Below are 24,701 nucleotides of genomic sequence, written 5' to 3'. Positions count from 1 at the left end.
TTATAAGGAGAGAAAGAACACCGGTTATGCTTTCGCTTTGTTTCGGTTGTTCGTTTTCTTTCCAACAATATATATTATTTTGTTTAAATATTTTAATCATAATTTTTGTAAAAAAATAAAACCCACAAGTAAAACAAAAATTATAAGTTAAGGAGTATCCTCCTCAATGAGCTTCATAATGGGCTCATTGGCATCTATGTAAGGATTTATAACAGACCACATCATCTGTGCAATCGTCATAAAGGTGACGCATGATAGTCCTATATATACACCACTGACTAAAATTGATGAACAGAAAAAGAAAACTGACCAACAAAAATTCAGTCTTCTTCTCAGCGGATTTCAATGTCTGTCGTTTTAAAAAAGGTGCTAAAGCGATTAAGCACAGGCGAGAGCTGGTACAAGAATTTCCGGTATAAAGAAAAAGTAGACAAGCCTGGCGATGTTCGAAACATTATGTTAATAGTAGCAACCCTCATAGCTTCCGTTACCTTCCAAGCCGGTGTCAACCCTCCTGGCGGAGTATGGCAAGATGGAGTTCGTGCAGGCAGAGCCATTTATGCATCCCAGCCTGGAGACTACCGTGTTTTCTTGATCGCCGACACCCTTTCTCTCTCTGCCTCCATGTTTGTCATCACCTCTCTCACCCACGGCTTCCCTTTCCAACTCGAAATTGTTATTGCCACCATTTCCATGATCTTCACTTACGGTTCCGCTATTTTCGCTGTTACTCCCAGCGAATCGGTGAGGTTCCGCTACGTCATTCTCGCCGCTGCCGTGCCTATTCTTCTTCGGTGTTTGATTCATTTCTTCAATGTCATCTTTAATAATAAGAAATCTGAACCACAGACTACTGAAGCATGAGAAAGTATCTTGTATTTCAGTTTCACTGTGGTGTGCTTCCTCTACTTGTAGTCTATGTAGTTTTAAGCTAAGCAACAAACATGTTGCATCTAGTTACAGCACCCAACAAAAAACATAATCTTAACATTGGGTTGCTTAGCCGTGTAGTTTATAATGTTGGTAAGTAATAATATTTTATTAAATTATAATTAGTAGTTTATAATATTGTTGAAACATAACTTATTTTGTAAAATAATATTATTATATTAGAGAAAAAATCGTATGAAATAAGGTGCTACGTCATCTTGTATCCTTTTTTAATTATTTAATGATGCTTCAATAATTTTTTTTATATTATTGGTATATAATTTTGGTAAATTTTTTAACCTGAACCATGAACCCTAAATTAAAATGCCAAGTTTAAGATATAAAGTTTAGGGTTCAGAGTTCATGTCAAAAAATTACTAAATTATATATCAATAACATAAAAAATATTAAAATATCATTAAATAATTAAAAATATATATAAAATGATATGATGCTCCTATTTCATATAATCATTTCTCATATTTACAAATTCTATTATATGAAATACTTGTACAATGCTCCTTTCAATATACTTTCATCTTATCATCTAACACAACAAAATAAATGAAGAGAAAAGAAAGCCTTACCGGTAGGTAGCTTTAATTAATCGTTGAAGTCTCCTCTCGACTGCAAGTAAATCATTGTGTGTAGATAAATGCCCATATCATACATGCTAATAAATTAAAATTACAAATATGTATAAAAGAATGTAGATGTTTAATATGAAATATATGAATCAATTTATTAAAATCTATGTATAAAATTATTAATATGTTAAAAAATTTTGTTAAATATAATATATATATTGAATATGAGTATAATTATTAATAAAAAAAATTAATATCAGGGGTGGGGCCCGAAGTTAGATATTTTTCCAATGGGTAAAATTAAATTATTTATTTTTATGATAGTAAAAATACAATTTTACTATTTTAATAGTCTATATCTTTATAATTTTTAAATAATTAAATCAAATTTTTATCTTTTTTGAGGGGCTAAAGTGCAATTTTACTATTATTAATTTAAAATTTTATAAATTATAAAGGGATCTAAATGAAAAATTTTCTATTTTAAGGGATCATGGCCCTAGGACTCCTGCTCTGCCCCTGACTAATACTGGTTATTTTTTTATTTTATTAATTGTAAGAAATTTAATAAATACTACAATCAAATATATCATAATGAAATTGTTTTAATCTAATAAAATCTATAATGATTTTAAATGTTGCATTTTATTTAGAATTTTCTTAAATTAAAATAGTTTTAATACGATATATTTAATTGTAAATTTTATATTGAATCTTACTAATAAATTTGTGATAAAATAAAAAAGATAAAAGGATTTTTTTTATTACTTTTTTTGGTAATATTTTATTTTAGTGTTTGTCCAAAAAAATAAATAACTAACATATAATTTTAATATTGAATTAAATATTAAATTTCGAATTATGAGTCGAGTTTGAGCTCAATCTTGATGGTATTTAAGCTTAACTCAGCTCAATTACCAGGGATAAAATTAGAAGGAGTTGGTAGGGCCCGTTTCCCCCTAAAATAATTTTTTTTTCATTTAGTTCTTTAATTTTTTTTTAAAAAAATTTAAATTAATAAATGTAAAATTATATTTCACCTCCTTAAAAAATATAAAAATTTGATTTAATTTTTTAAAATTATAAAGATATAATGGTGAAATTATATTTTTGCCCATAAAAGTTATAACTTAATTTTGATCCTAAAAAAATTTTGAGTTTTTGTCTTGTAGTTGTTTACCATATACTGCTAAGGTAGTTGTAATGAGTTATATAGTTGTTGAGAATTTACCTTTTTTAATGGAATTGATGTTTACATGTGATTATCATATAATAAAGTGAAGGGAAATACTTTGTTTAATAATAGTGGTATAATTTCAAATTTAGTTATATTTTTTTTGTTAAATTAATTATTACTCATTTTTAGTTAAACTTGATAAATAACCTTTCAAAAAGAGTTCGTTTTTTTAACGGGAATGAAGAGTAAAACATTAGTTTTTAAACAATGTTAGCATGGCAATTTGTACAATAGTCCACGTATATTTTATTTTGATATGACACTATGATTTTTGGCGTGTTACATTTTTTTTTCATTTTAATAATGTGCATATTGCATGTATTATTGTTAATTAGTTTCAATCCATACATTTAATTATTTATTGTATGTTATTTTTACATACACTTTTGTATTGTAAATACGTAGTTTCCACACACATATACGTGTGATACAATTTCTTATTATTATTTAAGCTCCTGACTAAGTTAGTGTCACAAGTCAATCAAACACCAATTCGGTTAGAAAAATTACGAGGGATTTGACCCCATGCTGACATAAATTTTAAAATATATATACTACACTAAATGTACTAAAAATATTAAAATGAATATTTTCTAACACATTAAAAAAATATTTATATTAATAAACACTAACATAAATATAATAAATATTTTATTGTATTAAATATAGTTTTTAAAATTTTATATATTGAGTTTGGTTATTTAGGTATTCAATATAAATATATATAATTATTATTTAACAAATATAATTAATATAATTGATTTTTATAATATAATATATTCTGGACGGGTTGGTTGGGTTCGGGCCAAAAAACTTTCCCAAGACCCAACCCATACAAAAAACAAGATTTAATTTTACCCAAGATTATTTTTTGGGCCTAATATTTTTATCCAAGTCCTCTCTTTTTTTAGGCTCGCCTTCGAACCTAAACTTACTACCTGACCATGAGCAACTCTACCTAGCACCAACTATTAAGAAAAATAACTAATTATAAGATAAAAGTTTTCAATCAAACAAATATATATATTTAGATACCTCATTTACTTTTTCTAAAAAGCATCATATTATTTTTTAAAAATATATATTTTTGTTATTCAGAGAGTGAATGTATCATAAGCTAGTATGTGTTATACATTATAAATTGTGATACCTATAATGTGAGCATAAATTTTATATTTAAAAAGTAAAGCTAATTTAAAGAGCAACATATTGAGAAATTATATAATAATTTGTAGTTTTAAAGTAATGGGTTAATTTTTTTTAGAAATAAATTATAAAATGGATAATGATTTTTTGGACTTCTAATTTATAAAAAAGTTATTTTAATTCTCCATTTAATTTTTTCCTCTTTTGGCTTTTGAACTTGTATTTTTTTGTCAAAACACTTCAAAATGGAGTAGAATGTTAACTTTAGTAATGTGGCATATATGTGGACAGCCACGGGGATGACAAGTCAACATTTAAATAATTTTTAAAAATTTTAAAATTATAATTTTTGTTACTTTTTAAATAATTTTAATTTTTAAAAATAACTTTTTATAATTTCTTTTTGAATTTTAAAAAATTAATTAAATGTTAACGTGTCATTCTTATGGCAATTCACACGTATGTCACATCAACAAAGTTCACAAACGTTATTTTACATTCATTTGGAGTGATTTGACAAAAAAAAGTTTAAAAAACTAAAAGAGACGAAAGATTAAATGGAGAGTTAAAATAATTTTTTTTTGTAAAGTTAGAAGGGTAAATAAATCATTATGCCATAATAAAAATATCATATAAAACTTTAAATTCTATAGTTACCCTATAATTTTTCTTTTAAAAATAGGGTTATCAATTTATAATCTATGATATGATAATTGAGTTGATTTCATGATTATAAATTCATTCCATGTCAGACTAAACTGAAATAGGATTTTAATATTTTCTTAATTGAGTTGGTATTACTTGACTCATGATATCAATTTCAATTATTAATTTTATAAAAGTAAGATAAATACTAAAGTTTGTATTTAAATTTTATACACGACCAATTAATAGATAGATCATTTAAATTTTTAAAAATAAATGTAATAAGGATATATATATATACACATGATAATTCACCAAGCCGATTATATGGTTATAAATACTTAACAAGCAATGCTATGATACCATCACCATTGTTGGGGACCGACCCGTCTAAACAATGAGATAGATAGTAAAATAGAGAAGATCAAACACAAATATTTTATGTGTAAAACTCATTCGAAGAGGATAAAAACCACAGGCAAAGGAGGCTTTGACTTTTCACTAAATAAGTAAACAAAGGAGAGTATAATATGGAGAAAATAAACCTAAATGTACTAAACGTAAAACCTGAATACAAAGCTCTCTTGAAAACTCTTCATCAAATCTCACGTAAAAGATATTCTGTCAACTCGCTAAACAGGGTTACAAATACCTTTTAAATAGACTAATATGACTAAAATATTATGTAACACCCCTCGCTCGTATTCAACGCCGGAATGGGGTTATAGAGCATTATCGGACATATTACACAATTAAACATACATTTTCAAATTTCACGTAATCATCATTCAACATCATTCACATTGTCCCTAATACAAGCTTATGAGGCCCTAAACATGCATTCGGGTTGGTTCGGGACTAAACCGATAACTTATGAAATTTCTAGAACACTTAAAATTTTTTTTACAAGATACAGGGGACACACGCCCGTGTGGCCCGTCCGTGTGTCTCACACGGCCAGAGACACACTCGTGTCACAGGCCGTATGGACATTCGAAACGGGATCACATGGCCGTGTCCCAGCCCGTGTCCTTCCCCGTGTAACTCACTGACTTGGGTAACACGGCCAACCACATGTCTAAGTTACCAGCCCGTGTGCCCTTCGAAATGGCCTCACACGGCCGTGTCCTAGGCCGTGTGCTAGGCTATTCCAAACCTGTAGGGTATACTGACTAATGCCAAATGGCTAAGTTACACGCCTATGTGCTGGGTCGTGTGGAGAATGTTGACTTGATTTCTAATTCAACACCAGGGCACACACGGCCGTGTAACTTGACCGTGTCTCACACACAGCTGAGGCACACACCTATGTCATAAGCTATTTACCAAGCCATCTTGCCACCCAAATTTGCATACATCTACACCAAACCAAATGACACCAAATAAGGCATAAATAGGAATTCAAATCAAGCATAACCAAGCCTAATTCATGCTAAATCCTTACCATCAAACATAAAACACTCATGTGTCAAAACAATTCAAACACTTTCATACCAAATTCATATTCATAAATCACTCTAATGGTCACTTTCAATTAAACATCATTGTACCTAAAACCAGTAGGATATCAATTTCAATTTATCAAACATATGATACACAAATTACCAGTGAACAAACTACCATTCACCACAAGCATTTATATTGTAAATACCACATGCATAATAAAGGCTATTTACACACACACACAAACAGATATATATGTACAACCAAATATGCCAAAATAAGCCAACTTTCATGGCTATATACAAAACCAAACATTTAACATTTACAAGCCAACATAAATGGCTAAATTCATTACCAGACCATACACCAAAATGACTAAATTCGTATACATGCCATATAACCAAAACACGAGTTCAAAAGTACCAAATTAAATGCTCAATAGTGTGATACAATCTCTGACGACTCTCAATCTGAGTTAGCTTTGATTTCACTATAAAACACGAAAAAATAAACAATGTAAGCTATAAAGCTTAGTAAGCTCATATGAAATAATAAGCAAAGGTCACCATTTAATTACCATTCAAGAATATGTACATAACATGCTATAAAACATTTAATCACAATGTTAACATCTATTCAATCACACAATTAACCATGAATTCACAACTTCCATAAATTTAATGCTTATGTAGTTTTCGTACATACCTATACTAACACGTATCTATTTCTCATCATTTCTTATATTCGATATACTCGTTGAACCATTCGGAATACTATCGGATACCCAGGAACTCGCGCCCTAAGTGCCACATATAGAGCCGAAGCTAACTCAATCTCATATCATATATAATGCTCACTCTTGAGCTATCAATGGGTCTACTTACACAAGTTGACGGTCATGAAAAAGATACACGGTACTGCTCACACAAGCTGACGAGAATCCGCAACACATGCCGGATAACTCAGCCACTAGCAGGACGTACAGACCAGCACACAATTATATAACCCCTAATGTAATGACCCGAATTTTACCGTTACCGAAAAAGTGTATTTTTGGGTCTCCATTTCTAAAAAATGGATTCGTAAATATATATTAAAAATATTTACGAAGTAAAATGAGTGGTTAATTAGAGTTTAATTAAGTGAATTTAATTTAATTAAGAGTAATTAAGTAAAAGGACCAAATTTAATAAAGTGTGAAAGTTGAATTATAGCTTAAAAGAAAATAAAAAGGACTAAAAGGGCAATTATACAAAAAGTATAAATTGAGGCGGTTTATCGTGAAGAAAATCTAAGATTTTTTTATGTTTAGTATATTATTATATTATTATATTATTATATTATTATATAATAAAGATTGTTTTATATTATATTATATTATATTATATTATATTATATTATATTATATTATATTATATTATATTATATTATATTATATTATATTATATTATATTATATTATATTATATATAAACTAAAGAAACAGAATGAAATGGAAATGAAACAGAGAAGAAACAGGGGAGAAAGAAAGCAAGAAAAAGAAAAAGGAAAATTTGGGGTTTCAAGGTTCAAAGTTAAATTGGTAAGTCAATTTGATCCATTTTCTTGCAATTTTGATGTTTATGGAATTCTAGAGAAGAGTACTACATGAATTATATCAAAAGTTAGGAAGTTAATGAATTTTTATGTGTTGATTAAGTTGAACAAAAAGACGAATTAAGGGCTAAATTGATAGAAATTCAAGTTAGAAATGAAATAATGATTGAATTGTAAAGTGATTCATAAGTTTTATGTTTTAAGGACTAAATTGAAAGAATTTTGAAATTATGGTTTTATGATGAAAAATAGATAATTATGTCTAATTTTGGTTAAAAATAGAGTAGAAATAAAGTCTGAATTAAGATAGAAAAGTAAGTGAATTTAGTTAGGATTAAATTGAAATTAAAGTAGAAAATCAACATTTTGTATTATGACTGTTTGGGACAGCAGCAGTAGTTTAAGTTTGGAAAATCACCAAAAATTGTATAAATTTAATTAGAGGATTAATAAAATATGGAATTAAATCTTATTGAGTCTAGTTTCTTATAAAAGAAACGGTATAAGCAATTGAATTGTAAATTATGAGATATAATTAATTTTGTGAGACAAGGTCAGAATGAATTCGAGTTCCCCTGTTCTGACTTTGGAAAATCACCAAAAATTTAAGAAAAATAATTAGAGGCTTAAAGTTATATTTTTAGAATACCTAATGAGTCTATTTTCAGGAGAAATCAACGGGAATATTATCCGAGTTCTGTACTGTGAGATAATTAATTTTTAGTGAAGAAGGGTCGAAACTGTCAGACAGCAGAATAGGGATGAATTTAAAGAATAAACTGTATTTAATGGCTAAATGAAAAATTCTGAAAATTTTATGGTAAGAAGATTTGTAAGTCTAGTTTTAGAAAAAATTAGCGGATCTTAATTTAGAGTTCTGTAACTCAAGATATAAATTAGTAATGTATTAATGGTTATGAATTGTATTAAATTATGAATTAATGTGAATAATTGAGATATATATATTGAATTGAATGAGATTGTGAAAATGTGTGAATATATGTAATTATTGGAATGGTATATTAAGGAAAGAATTATTGAATTGAGAAAGTGAATTATAATTGATACTGAACTAAGATAGAAATTATACTGAAAAGTGAATTAAATACCCTATTAGCTAGTCGGACTGAGTCGGATATAATTAGCATGCCATAGGATTTGGAAGTGTTCAGGCACTGAGTGCCATACTGGTGTGTTTAGTTGGAATCCGCATATCTGCCAAAGTCCGAGTCTTGTTAATAGGGATAAATATGAATATTAAGTAAAATTGAAATAAGAATTAAATTCCCTATTAACTTGCCGGGCTAGTCGGATATAATTGGTATGCCATAGGATTGGAAGAGTACGGGATTTATTGGCTTTACCGATCAGGCACTTTATGTGTCGTATTTTAGGCACTTATGTGCTGGTTACTATTACCGCTACTGTTACCGTTACCGATTCGGCACTTTGTGTGTCGAATATTATTACTGTTACCGTCGATTCGGCACTTTGTGTGTCGGATATTGTTACTATACTGTTACTGTTACTGTTTTGGATTTGTTCCGATGAGGTACTCTGTGTACCGTACTGCTACTGTTACTATTACTGTTTCGGCTTCGGCCGATGAGGCACTATGTGCCGTACTGGTGTGTTGGTTGGATCCGTGTATCCGTCTGAGTCCGAGTCATGTTAATAGGGGTAAATAAAGGTATAAAATAACTAATTGTCACTGAATGAATGACTGTTACTAAATAACTTAATTGTTACTGAATATCTAATTTTACTGAATAATTGACTGTTACTGGATAACCGATCAATTGATCGATACTGAATAACTGGTTATTATTGAATATTTGATTGTTACCGAATAACTGACTGTTATTGAATAAATAATTGTTCTGAGAGTTAATGAACATTACTGATTGATTAATTGCTATTGAAAAATAATAAATGATTTTGAATTTAAAGTAGACCAAAACATTGGTTGGAAAGTGAATGTTTGAATTCTCATTGAGTTTGAATAGTTCAATATATATATAAATTAATATGTTTTATAATTGTTTAAGTGTTCAGATTATAGAAATACCACTGAGTGTATACTCAGCGTACGGTTTGTTTCCGTGCGCAGGTTAAGTTAAGGCTAGACCGTTGAATTAGCATCCCAGGCCGATCCCGAATTCAATGAGGTAAAGTATGTTGAACATTGGTAATGGCATGTACCTAGGATGTTTTATGAGAGTCATTTAGGTTGTAGAAGTATTGATGAAATGAGTAAATTATGGTTGGCAACGGTATGTAGTATGAATTTTGAAATTTACTAAAAATTCGTAGTGATTCTAAATTAGTCCCGAATTGAATTTACTGTTCATATTGGATCGCGAGGGCCCATTAAAGGGACGACATCTTAAAACTAGGATGTGTATGAATATTTATTTTAATTAATGACCGAAATTGGACTGTACTGACTGGTAATGTCTCGTAACCCTGTTTCGATGACGGTATAGGGTTAGGGGGCGTTACATTTAGTGGTATCAGAGCTATTCAGGTTTAGCCGATTCTCGGACTAAATCGAGCTCGGAATTGAGTCTAGAGGTACATGCCATAATTGAGTCGAAATTGAGTCGGGATCGGATGCTGATATATTTGTTTGGTACTGTTTTATAGTGAAAATGTTAGAGGAAAATATCGATGGTATTGATTATGAAATTTGTACTGGAGACGAATAGTCTCTTGAATTAGATGAAAACTGAATCAACAACACTGGTTATAAACTCAATGGGTAATTAATTACTGAATAATGACTGGTGAAATAATAAAAAAAGAAATGATAAATAATTATTTAGAATTATAACCGATGTTCTCCAATGAGTAGAAGAAATTGTATCTGCTACAGTATCTATCCCTCCTGTTTCTTACTCGGTTCCCGAAGTGCTTCAAGGTATAGATCTTGTCTGAACGGGTAAGTTATCTGCTGTTAATGATCTGTACATGTATATATATAGTGTGGATGAATTGAGAATTACAGTTGAGAATGATCTTGAAAGAACTGAAATCTGGTTAGAGAATATTATCGGGATTGTAAATGAATTGTTCTGTTCACCGATTAAATGTTAGAAGGGTATGATATTTCTGTTAAAAGATTTAGGTTATCAGTGGTAGAAAAATTGATTATGTTGTGATTAAGAAAGGGTTATTTGGAAATTTTCTGAGATGAGTTCTGAAATATATATATATATCAGTCAGAGATTTCTTGATCAGAAACATACAGAATTCTTGAAGCTTAAACAGGATCATATAACTGCAACTGTGTATGAAGGGAATTTGTTTGATTAAATAAATATATCAGAGGGTATATTCCGATAGAAACTGTATGATACAAATGGTTTGAAGATGGTTTAAATGAAGACAGAAGCTGAAGAATATAGAATAAGGAATGGAATATGTGTTAGACATGATTCTCCTGATTATTATCTTAGTGATTGCTTGAAGAAAATTGAAAAAAAAACATTATTCAGAGTTCAAGACCGAGTAATGTAGTTAACAGAGGTAGGTTACCCTGTAATCCCAAAAATACGAGTGAAGCCGAAGTGTGACAAATGACTTCACTGTAAAATCTGGAGAATCAACATCAGCCAGGGTATATGTTAATTGTATATGAGAAGATTTATCTCTACCGGATGTCATTACAGGTACTTTCTTCTTTATCGACACTAATATGATTATTTTAAATTGATCTTGGTTTGACTATTCCTATGATTACATAAGTTCAGTATCTATTAAAGATTTGCCTGTTGAGTTTGCTGAATTTTTTTGTGTTGAAGCATTAAATTTTTCAGATTAGTATTTATGGGCTGATAAGATCTGCAGGAGCTGTTTGATAATGATACTACTGTTTTCTGATCGATTTGATGTTCTTACTGTTTGATATAATCTCAATAATGGAATGGTTAATTCTGCATGATATGGTGGTAAATTATAAGCAGAAGTATAATATGTTGCAAGATCAAGATGATGAAATGTTTTGTTGAATCAGAGAAGATTGAGCTAATTGTCTATTGTGATATTGAACATGCCAACACAGATATATGCCGGAAAGGGGTTATGGTATTTACCTTGTTTATGTATTGAATATTAAAGTATTTAAGTTAAGGTTTAAATCAGTGGCAATAGTGCAAGAGAATTCTAATGTGTTTCCAGAAGAGTTGCCCGAACTACTGTTGATTAAAGAAGTTGAATGTGCTATAGATTTTGTAACTGAAATGATAATGAAAAATATATTTGAAATAAGAGGTTTTCTAAAACTAGTCGGTTATTACAGAAAGATGTGGAATTGGAATGATCAGATAGACGTTAGCAAGGTTCTGATTAGTTGAAAGCTCAGTTAACTGAAGCATTAGTTCTGGTTTAGTCTGAAATCCGGTGAAGAAACTTGTGATTTATAGGGATAGTAGTGTTTTGATGCAAGAAAGAAAACTAATGAATCATGTGTTGGAGAGTTAGAATTACATGAGAAGAATTATTTGATACATGATTTGAAAGTGATAGCTATTGTATTTGCACTAAAGGATCATGATTTGATAATTGAATATCATCCAGGAAAAAGCAAATGGAGTTATGAATACTCAGAATTGAAAGTTTTGCTTTGTGTTATGAGCTATGAACACTCTATTGTCATTATCTGATGATTGCTCAATTCTAGTTGAGATAAAGGTTAAACTTACTTCTTTACAGCAGATCTGCGAAGCTCAGAAATGTGATAATGAGTTATCGGCTAAATGGATAAAGTATACAGATTTCTGATTAAACAGTTCAGATTGGATATGATTGTTGTTTGCTATTTAGAAATAAAAGCTGAACAGAGAGATTTAGAACTTATACAGGAGAATTTGCATGAAATTATAGTAGTACTATGTCTATGCATTCTGGAAGAATAAGATGTACAGTGATTTGAGACAGATGTATTGAAGACTGGGAAAAGAAAAGCAATACTTTGAATTTGCATATAAATGTTTATATTAGGTACAGATATCTTCAGAACTGTTACAACCAGTGGTGACATCAAAATGGAAATGGGATAGAATTTTTATGGAATCTAAGTTGGAATTATCTCTATTTTTGAAAAAGAATATGCGGAGCTGTTTGATTCGTGAAATTGATGAAAAGTGGAAGTAATTCGAGATAGACTGAAAGCAGTTTTGACAAACAGAAATTATCTATAGACTTGAAACGTTGGGATATTGAGTATTTTGTTAGTGATATGGTATTTCTTAGAGATTCACCTTGGAAGAACATTTTGAAGATCAGGTTGAAAGAGAAATTAAGTTCTTGTTCTGTTGGGCTATGTGAAGTTGTAGAAAATTCGGACCGGTAAAATATTGTTTGGCTTTACTTCTGAAGTTACAGAAAGTTTATGATAATTTTTCATGATTTGAAGCTCAGAAGATTATAGAGATCAAATCTCTTGCATGTTATATTGACAAAGGATATTGAGATTTGATGTAATCTATTGTATGAGAAAGAGCCGGTTGAGATACTAGCCTGAGCGGTAATGTCATAATATTGAGGAAACAATACGGGAACCGAAAGAAACAGTGAGATCACTGAACCCCCACCTCTCTTTTAGGAAAATTTCGAGGACGAAATTTCTAAAGGGGGAGAGAATTGTAATGACCCGAATTTTACCGTTACCGAAAAAGTGTATTTTTGGGTCTCCGTTTCTGAAAAATGAATTCGTAAATATATATTAAAAATATTTACGAAGTAAAATGAGTGGTTAATTAGAGTTTAATTAAGTGAATTTAATTTAATTAAGAGTAATTAAGTAAAAGGACCAAATTGAATAAAGTGTGAAAGTTGAATTATAGATTAAAAGAAAATAAAAAGGACTAAAAGGGCAATTATACAAAAGGTATAAATTGAGGCGGTTTATCGTGAAGAAAATCTAAATTTTTTTTTATGTTTAGTATATTATTATATTATTATATTATTATATAATAAAGATACTTTATGTTTTATATTATATTATATTATATTATATTATATTATATATAAACTAAAGAAACAGAATGAAATGGAAACGAAACAGAGAAGAAACGGGGGAGAAAGAAAGCAAGAAAAAGGAAAATTTGGGGTTTCAAGGTTCAAAGTTAAATTGGTAAGTCAATTTGATCCCTTTTCTTGCAATTTTGATGTTTATGGAATTCTAGAGAAGAGTACTACATGAATTATATCAAAAGTTAGGAAGTTAATGAATTTTTATGTGTTGATTAAGTTGAACAAAAAGATGAATTAAGGGCTAAATTGTTAGAAATTCAAGTTAGAAATGAAATAATGATTGAATTGTAAACTGATTCATAAGTTTTATGTTTTAAGGACTAAATTGAAAGAATTTCAAAATTATGGTTTTATGATGAAAAATAGATAATTATGTCTAATTTTGGTTAAAAATAGAGTAGAAATAAAGTATGAATTAAGATAGAAAAGTAAGTGAATTTAGTTAGGATTAAATTGAAATTAAAGTAGAAAATCAACATTTTGTATTATGACTGTTTGGGACAGCTGTAGTAGTTTAAATTTGGAAAATCACCAAATATTGTATAAATTTAATTAGAGGATGAATAAAATATGGAATTAAATCTTATTGAGTCTAGTTTCTTATAGAAGAAACGGTATAAGCAATTGAATTGTAAATTATGAGATAAAATGAATTTTGTGAGACAAGATCAGAATGAATTCGAGTTCCCCTGTTCTGACTTTGGAAAATCACCAAAAATTGAAGAAAAATAATTAGAGGCTTAAAGTTATATTTTTAGAATACCTAATGAGTCTATTTTTAGGAGAAATCAACGGGAATATTATCCGAGTTCTGTACTGTGAGATAATTAATTTTTAGTGAAGAAGGGTCGAAACTGTCAGACAGCAGAATAGGGGTGAATTTAAAGAATAAACTGTATTTAATGGCTAAATGAAAAATTTTGAAAATTTTATGGTAAGAAGATTTGTAAGTCTAGTTTTAGGAAAGATTAGCGGATCTTAATTTAGAATTTTGTAACTCAAGATATAAATTAGTAATGTATTAATGGTTATGAATTGTATTAAATTATGAATTAATGTGAATAATTGAGATATATATATTGAATTGAATGAGATTGTGAAAATGTGTGAATATATGTAATTATTGGAATGGTATATTAAGGAAAGAATTATTGAATTGAGAAAGTGAATTAAAATTGATATTGAACTAAGATAGAAATTATACTGAAAAGTGAATTAAATACCCTATTAACTAGTCAGACTGAGTCGGGTATAATTGGCATGCCATAGAATTTGGAAGTGTTCAGGCACTGAGTGCCATACTGGTGTGCTTGGTTGGAATCCGCATATCCGCCAAAGTCCGAGTCTTGTTAATAGGGATAAATATGAATATTAAGTAAAATTGAAATAAGAATTAAATTCCCTATTAACTTACCGGGCTAGTCGGATATAATTGGTATGCCATAGGATTGGAAGAGTACGGGATTTATTGGCTTTACCGATCAGGCACTTTATGTATCGTATTTTAGGCACTTATGTGCTGGTTACTGTTACCGCTACTGTTACCGTTACCGATTCGGCACTTTGTGTGTCGAATATTGCTACTATACTATTACTGTTACTGTTCCGGATTTGTTCCGATGAGGTACTCTGTGTACCGTACTGCTACTGTTACTATTACTGTTCCGGCTTCGGCCGATGAGGCACTATGTGCCGTACTGGTGTGTTGGTTGGATCCGTGTATCCGTCTGAGTCCGAGTCATGTTAATAGGGGTAAATAAAGGTATAAAATAACTGATTGTCACTGAATGAATGACTGTTACTAAATAACTTAATTGTTACTGAATATCTAATTTTACTGAATAATTGACTGTTACTGGATAACCGATCAATTGATCGATACTGAATAACTGGTTATTATTGAATATTTGATTGTTACTGAATAACTGACTGTTACTGAATAAATAATTGTTCTGAGAGTTAATGAACATTACTGATTGATTAATTGCTATTGAAAAATAATAAATTATTTTGAATTTAAAGTAGACCAAAACATTGGTTGGAAGTGAATGTTTGAATTCTCATTGAGTTTGAATAGTTCAATATATATATATAAATTAATATGTTTTATAATTGTTTAAGTGTTCAGATTATAGAAATACCACTGAGTGTATACTCAGCGTACGGTTTGTTTCCGTGCACAGGTTAAGTTAAGGCTAGACCGTTGAATCAGCATCCCAGGCCGATCCCGAATTCAATGAGGTAATGTATGTTGAGCATTGGTAATGGCATGTACCTAGGATGTTTTATGAGAGTCATTTAGGTTGTAGAAGTATTGATGAAATGAGTAAATTATGGTTGGCAACGGTATGTAGTATGAATTTTGAAATTTATTAAAAATTCGTAGTGATTCTAAATTAGTCCCGAACTGAATTTACTGTTCATATTGGACCGCGATGGCCCATTAAAGGGATGACATCTTAAAACTAGGATGTGTGTGAATATTTATTTTAATTAATGACCGGAATTGGGCTGTACTGAATGGTAATGTCTCGTAACCCTGTTTCGATGACGGTATAGGGTTAGGGGGCGTTACACCTAATGACATGTTATTCATATCCTAATCTATTCCTTAGGTTCAACCAGGATTTCTCATAGCTGAATCATTGTTGAACATATCCACAAAGTCGTATTCACAAATAATTCAATAACAAATCATTTAAAACACAATTATACAAATGCTTATTAACATACAAACTTACCTCGATTGCAAAAACGACGAAATAAGTCGATTAGTCTGATACTTTATTTTTTCCCAATCTAAATCAGAATTTTGATTTTCTTGATCTAAATGTAATCAAAATTAACTTATTTAATTATCACTCTATTCAATTTAGTCCAAAATACACATTAAGGTAACTTTACACTTTTGCCCCTAATATTTCAACATTTTTACAATTTCGTTCTTATCTCATAAAAATACAAATTCATGCAATTTAACTTATACCCATGCTAGCTAAATTTCAATTAAGTCCCTAGCAGCCTATATTTTTCGTTTATTTCACAATTTAACCACAAAATTTTAACATTTATCAATTAAATCCCTAAATGACAATTTTGTCAAAAATCACTTTACGAATGTTGTTTATCTAACAACAAGCATACATTTTCTATCATCAAATATCAAAATGCACTTATATTCATCAATGGAAAAAACCTAAACCTTTAATAGTTTTACAAATTAGTCCCTGGGCTAGCTAAATTAAGCTGCAACGATCTCAAAAACATAAAAATCATTAAAAACCAAGTCAAAAATCACTTACATGCACTAGAATCAATGGTCGAATGCTTCAAAAATAAAAATGAAGCTCTCTTCTTCTAATTTTTGGCTAAGGAAGAAGATGGACTAAAAATATGGTTTTATTTTACCTAATTTTAATTTTATAACTATTTTACTTATTTAACCTTTAATATATAACCTTTAAAACCATTAAAAAATGTCCATCTTTGTCCACTAATAACTTTTTAAATGGGCTAATTACAACATAAGGATCTCCACTTCAAGGTTCTATAGCTATTAGACATCTTTAGCTAATAGAACACAAGTTTTACACTTTACGCGATTTAGTCCTTTTTATCAAATCGAACACTCAAACGATAAAATTTCTTAATGAAATTTTCAAAAAATCATGTTATCATACTATGGACCTCAAAATAGTAATAAAATAACTATTTCAACTTCGAATTTGTGGCCTCAAAACCACTATTCCGGTTTGACTCAAAACAGGCTGTTACAACTCTCTCCCCCTTAGGAATTTTCGTCCCCAAAAATCTTACCAGAAAAGAGGTTTGGGTACTGTTTTCTCATAGCTTCTTCAGGTTCCCACATGGCTTCTTTGGGCTCCCACGTGGCTTCTTCAACACCATGTCGTTGCCAAAGTACTTTTCATTAAAGCTATGTTTTTTTTCTCAACTCTTTAACATCTCGAGCTAAAATTCTGATCGGTTCTTTGTTATACGTCATATCAGGTTGAATTTCAATCTCTTCCGGAGAAATTCAATGTGATGGATCTTATCGATACCTTCATAACATCGACACATGGAATACATTTTGGATCTTTTCTAATTCTGACAGTAAAGCTAGCCGATATGCCACTGGCCCTATTCTTTCAATAATCTCATACGGCCAGATGAATCGCGGACTCAATTTTCCTTTGTGACCAAATTGAAGAATCTTCTTCCACAGAGATACTTTCAAAAATACTTTGTTGCCGACTTGAAATTCAATGCCTTTACGTTTCAAATCCGCGTAAGATTTCTGTCAATCTGAAGCTACTTTCAAACTATCGCGAATTATTTTCACTTTATCTTTAGTCTTAGTAATCAAATCAACCCCATGAATCTTTTTCTCACTAATCTTGGTTTAGTACAGCGGAGTTCGGTATTTATGACCATACAAAACTTTATACGGTTCCATCTTTATACTCGATTGAAAATTGTTGTTATATACGAATCCAACTAAAGGTAAATATTTCTTCCAATTACCTTCAAATTCTAAAACACAACTACGAAGCATACTTTCAAGAATCTGAATTACTCTCTCAGATTGGCTGTCCTTTTGCAGATGAAATACAGTACTAAAATTCAACTGTTTGCAATTTTTTCCAAAACCGCAACGTAAACCTCGAATCTCTATCCGAAATAATAGAAACTGGCACCTCCTGCAATCTAAAAATCTCAGAAATATACAATTCAGCTAATTTATCAAGTGAAAAGTTTGTATGTACCGGAATTAAATGTACAGACTTCGTCAGTCGATCAAAGACAACCCAAACAACATCTTTCTTTTTCGGAGACAAGGGTAATCCCTATACGAAATCCATCATAACTCTATACCATTTCCACTTTGGTATCATCACTGGCTATAGTATTCTTGAATGCACTTGATGTTCAGCTTTAACTTGTTGACAAACCAAACATCTCAACACAAACTCTGAAATGTCTCATTTCATGCCTGACCACCAATACAATTGTTTCAAATCATTATACATTTTAGTACTCCCAGAATGAACAGATAAACAACCATTGTATGCCTCGTGTAGAATTTTCTGAATAAGCTCAGGATTTTTTGGTACACATATTCTATCTCGAAACATCAAACAATCATCGAATCTGATCTGATAGTCTGAATCAGTAGTCGACTCGCATTGCACTCTTTTAGCTTGCAATTCACTATCACACTTTTGAGCTTCACAAAAATTGTTGAAGAAATAACAGTTTAGCTTTTAATTCAGCTAAAATTGAACCATTATCAGACAAGGTTAACTGTGTATTCATCACTAGCAACGCAAATAAAGATTTCTACTCAAAGCATCCGCGACTACATTTGCTTTCTTCGAATGATAATCAATTACTAATTCATAATCTTTTAACAGCTCGAGTCATCTTCGTTGTCGGAAATTCAAATCTTTCTGAGTCATTATATACTTTAAGCTTTTATGATAGGTAAAGATATGACATTTTTGACCGTATAAATAATGTCCCCAAATTTTTTATGCGAAAACAATAGCGGCCAACTCTAAATCGTGCGTCGAATAATTCTTTTTATGCAGTTCAACTGTCTGGAAGCGTAAGATATCACTTTTCCCTCTTGCATCAAAACACAACTCAAACCATTCAACGACGCGCCGCTATAGATTACAAACTCTTTACCTGACTCAGGTTGAACTAAAACTAGTGTCTCAGTTAATAATGCTTTCAAGTGTTCAAAACTCTATTGACATTTCTCGGACCACTCAAATTTCACATCTTTCTGTAACAATCTACTCATTGGTGTAGCAATCATCGAGAATCCTTTAACAAAACGCTGATAATAGCCAGCTAATCCTAGAAAGCTTCTGACTTCGGATACGATTCTTGGTGGTTTCTAATCCTAGTAAGCATAAAATGCTTAGTAAGTTTGCATAACATGGTACTTAACTTACCATTCATTCTATTATGAGGTAACTATGTAGGCATATTCAATCAATTTGACCTCAAGCCCTACACACATTCTCATTGCCCTTGTTATTCATATAATCCATAATAACATCAAAACATATATGAGCTCAACAACAATCAAGATTCCAAGCACATATGCTTTCCACAACATGTATTCATTCAACATGCATAATTTATCTCATTATTACAAGTATAATTTCATACTAATTAATCTCGAGTTCAGATAATTTCATATCATAACTTTACTCATATTAATCGAAATATCAAGGTCACGATTAGTACACTCAATGTGTATAAGTCTATAATCAAGGATGTACATACTCATCAAATAAATTTCACGTACAATATCGTCATTTCATATTTCCATATATCAATTATCATGTATCGTCATTTTCACGTATTTTAAGCTGATATGTGTAATACTCATTTCTTATTCATATCTTCTCATGTCAAAAACTTTTACTCGTTGAATTTATCTGAAATATCGATAGATACATAGATAGTACACTCGTGATGTACAAATCAAGATTCATCAATTCATATTCAATGGTACCCATGGGGTACTATTTCAGGGAGTACACTCTCGAGCCACACATGTGTACAACGGAGCTTTTACCCAATTTGGCCATGAAAGTTTCTTCTCTCTCTCCTAGGGTTTCCATGTACTATTTTGGGAAGAAGATGAGAAAAATAAGATGATAATTCTTTTATCATCTTTTTAATTAATCAATTTAATTGAATTCCAATTTAGTTCTTACCTTTTTTTAATTTTCCAAGGATGAGTCATTCCAATATATCTACATACTTTTACTAATGGTATAATTACCATATAAGAACCTTAAGTTTTGAATTCCATAGCTATTTGATCCTTCTAGCTACTAGAATCTAACTTTAGCATTTTATGCTATTTGGTTCTTCTCGTAATTAAGCACATAATCGAAAAAAATTTCTTATCAAAATTTTCACATGACATGTCTATAATAATACGAACCATAAAATAAAATACATTTTATTTTTCGGTTCGAATTTGTGGTCCCGAGACCACTATTCCAATTTCACTGAAATTCGGCTGTTACACACCACAAGCATTTATATTGTAAATACCACATGCATAATAAAGGGCATTTACACACACACACACACACACACACACACACACACACATATATATGCACAACCAAATATGCCAAAATAAGCCAACTCTCATGGCTATATAAAAAACCAAACACTTAACATTTACAAGCCAACATAAATGGCTAAATTCATTACCAAACCATACACCAAAATGACCAAATTCTTATACATACCATATAAGCAAAACACAAGTTCAAAAGTACCAAAGTAGATGCTCGATAGTGTTATACGATCTCCGACAACTCCCAATCCGAGTTAGCTTTGCTTTCAATATAAAACACGGAAAAATAAACAATGTAATCTATAAAGCTTTTGATTTCACTATAAAACACGAAAAAATAAACAATGTAAGCTCATATGAAATAATAAGCAAAGATCACCATTTAATTACCATTCAAGAATATGTACATAACATGCTGTAAAACATTTAATCACAATGTTAACATCTATTCAATCACACAATTAACCATGAGTTCACAACTTCTACAAATTCAATGCTTATATAGTTTCCGTACATATCTGTACTAACACGTATCTATTTCTCATCATTTCATATCTTCGATATACCTGTTGAACCATTCAAAATACTATTGGATACCCAGGAACTCACACCCTAAGTGCCGCATATATAGCTGAAGCTATCTCAATCTCATATCACATATAATGCTCACTCTCGAGCTACCAACGGGTCTACTCACACAAGCTGACACTCATGACGAAGCTACACGGTGTTGCTCACACAAGCTGACGAGAATCGGCAGCACATGCCGGATAACTCAGCCACCAGTAGGACATACGGACCAGTACATGACGAAGCTACACGGTGTTGCTCACATAAGCTGACGAGAATCCGCAGCACATGCCGGATAACTTAGCCACCAGTAGGACATACGGACCAGTACCCAATCACATAACCCCTAATGACATGTCATTCGTATCCTAATTTATTCCTAAGGTTCAACAGGGATTTCTCATATCTGAATCGTTGTCGAACATATCCACAAAGTTGTATTCACAAATAATTCAATAACAAAGCATTTAAAACACAATTATACAAATGCTTATTAACATATGAACTTACCTCGATTGCAAAAATGACGAAATAAGTCTATTAGTCCGATACTTTGTTTTTTACCCGATCTAAATCTGAATTTCTCTTTTCTTGATCTAAATGTAATCAAAATTAAATTATTTAATCATCACTCTATTCAATTTAGTCCAAAATACACATTTAGGCAACTTTACACTTTTGCCCCTAATATTTCAACATTTTTACAATTTAGTCTTTATCTCATAAAAATACAAATTCATGCAATTTAACTTATAACTATGCTAGCTGAATTTTAATTAAGTCCCTAGCAGCCCATATTTTTTATTTATTTCACAATTTAACCACAAAACTTTAACATTTCTCAATTAAATCCCTAAATGACATTTTTGTCAAAAATCACTTTACAAATGTTGTTTATCTAACAACAAGCATACATTTTCTATGATCAAACATCAAAATACACTTATATTCATCAATGAAAAAACCTTAACCTTTAGCATTTTTACAAATTAGTCACTGGGCTAGCTAGATTAAGCTGCAACGATATCAAAAACATAGATATCATTAAAAACCAAGTCAAAAATCACTTACATGCACTAGAGTCAATGGCCGAATGCTTCAAACATAAAAATGGAGCTCTCTTCTTCTAATTTTCAGCTAAGGAAGAAGATGGACTAAAAATATGGTTTTATTTTACTTAATTTTAATTTTATAACTATTTTACATAGTTAACCTTTAATGTATAACCTTTAAAGCCATTAAAAGATGTCCATATTTGCCCACTAACTTTATAAATGGGCTAATTACAACATAAGGATCTACAGCTATTAAACACCTTTGGCTAATAGAACACAAGTTTTTCACTTTACGCGATTTAGTCCTTTTTATCAAATCGAACACTCAAACAATAAAATTTCTTAACGAAATTTTCACACAATCATATTTTCATACTGTAGACCTCAAAATAATAATAAAATAATTATTTCAACTTCATATCTGTGGTCTCAAAACCACTGTTCTGATTTGACTCAAAACAGGCTGTTACCTATTCTTAGACTAACAAGAGTTTAATTGGAAAAAGATAATAGGGTTTAACTAGAGCCATCACTTCATGATGTGGCATATTGCCTTGTCGCGATGTCAATTTTGTTTCTTCTTTGATTTGCCCAAAAATAGGAGGCACACCCCAAAACCACAATATCATCAAGAATAATAGTAATATTAAATTCAATCTCATTTAATGATTTTAACTCAACCCAAAAATAGTAATATTATGTTGAACTTAGGATTAGACTCTGCAAAGGGTTAATCATGAGTATTGAGCCTCCATCTCACCCAAACATTCTCCAACTCAGTAATCTTGCATTCCCATACATTATGAACTAATTTCAACTCAACAGTTCTCCGTATCTCAAAAAATACCAACCAACTCTTATAACATTCAAAACTATGTACAACTTAATTATCAGAAGCTAATGATTGATTCACCCCAATTCTAACATTATTTAGGATCGATTATTGGAATATTAATAGTTAGTCTTCTAGTCTTTTTATATATATAAAAAATACAAACCAGCTCTTACTGAACAAAACTCACGTTTATAATAGCTTACATTGATATTCAAGATATCATTATAGTAGACCAAATCATATATGCAATGGTCATAAAGGTGACGTATGCATGATAGTGAAAAATTAAATCCCTAGCTTAGCTCCTATATATATACACGAGTGATCAAAATTGATGAACACAAATTAAGAATGGTAAACCGTTTAAGCGCAGGTAAGAGCTGGTACAAGCGTTTCTAGTATAAAGAAGATGTAGACAAGTCTGGCAATGTTCGAAACATTTTGTTAGTAGTAGCAACCCTCATAGCTTCCGTTACCTTCCAAGCTGGTGTCAACCCTCCTGGCGGAGTATGGCAAAAAGGAGATTGTGCAGGCAGAGCCATTTATGCATTCGACTCAGCAGCCTACTATGTTTTCTTGATTTCCAACACCCTCGCTCTCGCCACTTCCATGCATGTCATCATCTCGATCACCTACAAATCCCTTTTCCACCTCGAAATTGTTATTGCCACCATTTCCATGATCGTCACTTACGGCTCCGCAATTTTCGCAGTTACTCCCCATGAAATGCGATTTCAGTATGCCATAGCTGCTTTTGCTGTGCCTTTCATAATGCAGTGTTTGATTCAGCTCTTCAACGTCCTCGTCTTTAAAAATGACCACAAGTCTGATCCAAAGAATGGCAATAATGAGTAATCATGTATTTCAGTTTCAGTTTGGTACCTCAAGTTGTAGTCTATATAATTTAACATAAGAAACATGTTGTGTCTTGTTATAGCACTTAAGACAGAGAAAGTCTTACCCTAAGTGCTCTCTCTCTCTATGTATGTATGTATGTATGAACTATGAACTAAACTCAAATTTAGGTTTGATAAATAAACTAGTATTAATTTCCTTGAAATTCTGACAATTAAAATGATCATGAAGAAGTATGTTGCATCTTGTTACAACACTCAAGACACAACATAATCTTAACATTGGGTTACTAGGTTTTGTCTATTTCACATACACCCTTATTACATATTCCACATTAGCAATAATCTATGTGTTTTTCTTTTCTTTTACTTTAGGACAAGTAATAATTCTATATATATATAAGGAGGATATAATCAATATTAGGTTTGATAAGTAGACTAATTCTTCTAGTTCTTCTCGTGGAAATGTATAAATTTATGAGTAATAAAAAATAAGACTTATTTAAAATTAGTGAAAATTTTTATTTTTTATTAAAAGTAAATCATGAAAATAACTACGTATTATCGACTAAATTATTTTATTATTAACTCATATATTAAAACCCATGATATTGTTATACCAGATATAACCAAATTATAATTTATGTCCTTCTT

At 30.6% G+C, this 24,701-nt stretch overlaps 2 protein-coding genes across 2 annotated transcripts; both read left to right on the top strand.

Annotated features, from left to right (window-relative positions):
• The first annotated feature begins 264 nt into the window (after positions 1-264).
• On the top strand, positions 265-1,141 carry LOC107934053 (uncharacterized). The gene has a single exon (XM_016866400.2). The coding sequence runs from the start codon at positions 346-348 to the stop codon at positions 862-864; it is 519 nt and encodes a 172-aa protein (XP_016721889.2). The 5' UTR covers positions 265-345; the 3' UTR covers positions 865-1,141.
• Positions 1,142-23,544: 22,403 nt separating this feature from the next.
• Positions 23,545-24,253, top strand: LOC121211404 (uncharacterized). The gene is made up of 2 exons (XM_041084167.1): positions 23,545-23,566; positions 23,609-24,253. Exons 1-2 carry the CDS (start codon positions 23,545-23,547, stop codon positions 24,046-24,048), a joined length of 462 nt encoding a protein of 153 aa, XP_040940101.1. The 3' UTR covers positions 24,049-24,253.
• The last annotated feature ends 448 nt before the right edge of the window (positions 24,254-24,701 follow it).

The sequence above is a fragment of the Gossypium hirsutum genome, chromosome A12 (assembly GCF_007990345.1).
Source record: "Gossypium hirsutum isolate 1008001.06 chromosome A12, Gossypium_hirsutum_v2.1, whole genome shotgun sequence".
In the NCBI taxonomy this organism is placed as follows: Eukaryota; Viridiplantae; Streptophyta; class Magnoliopsida; order Malvales; family Malvaceae; genus Gossypium; species Gossypium hirsutum.
This window is presented reverse-complemented; position numbering and strand designations above follow the sequence as displayed.

Coding starts and splice junctions, on each gene's coding strand:
- LOC107934053 (XM_016866400.2), top strand. CDS start 346: ATGTCTGTCGTTTTAAAAAAGGTGCTAAAGCGATTAAGCACAGGCGAG.
- LOC121211404 (XM_041084167.1), top strand. CDS start 23,545: ATGGTAAACCGTTTAAGCGCAG. Junction 23,567..23,608: donor GGTAAACCGTTTAAGCGCAG/GTAAGAGCTGGT, acceptor AAGAAGATGTAG/ACAAGTCTGGCAATGTTCGA.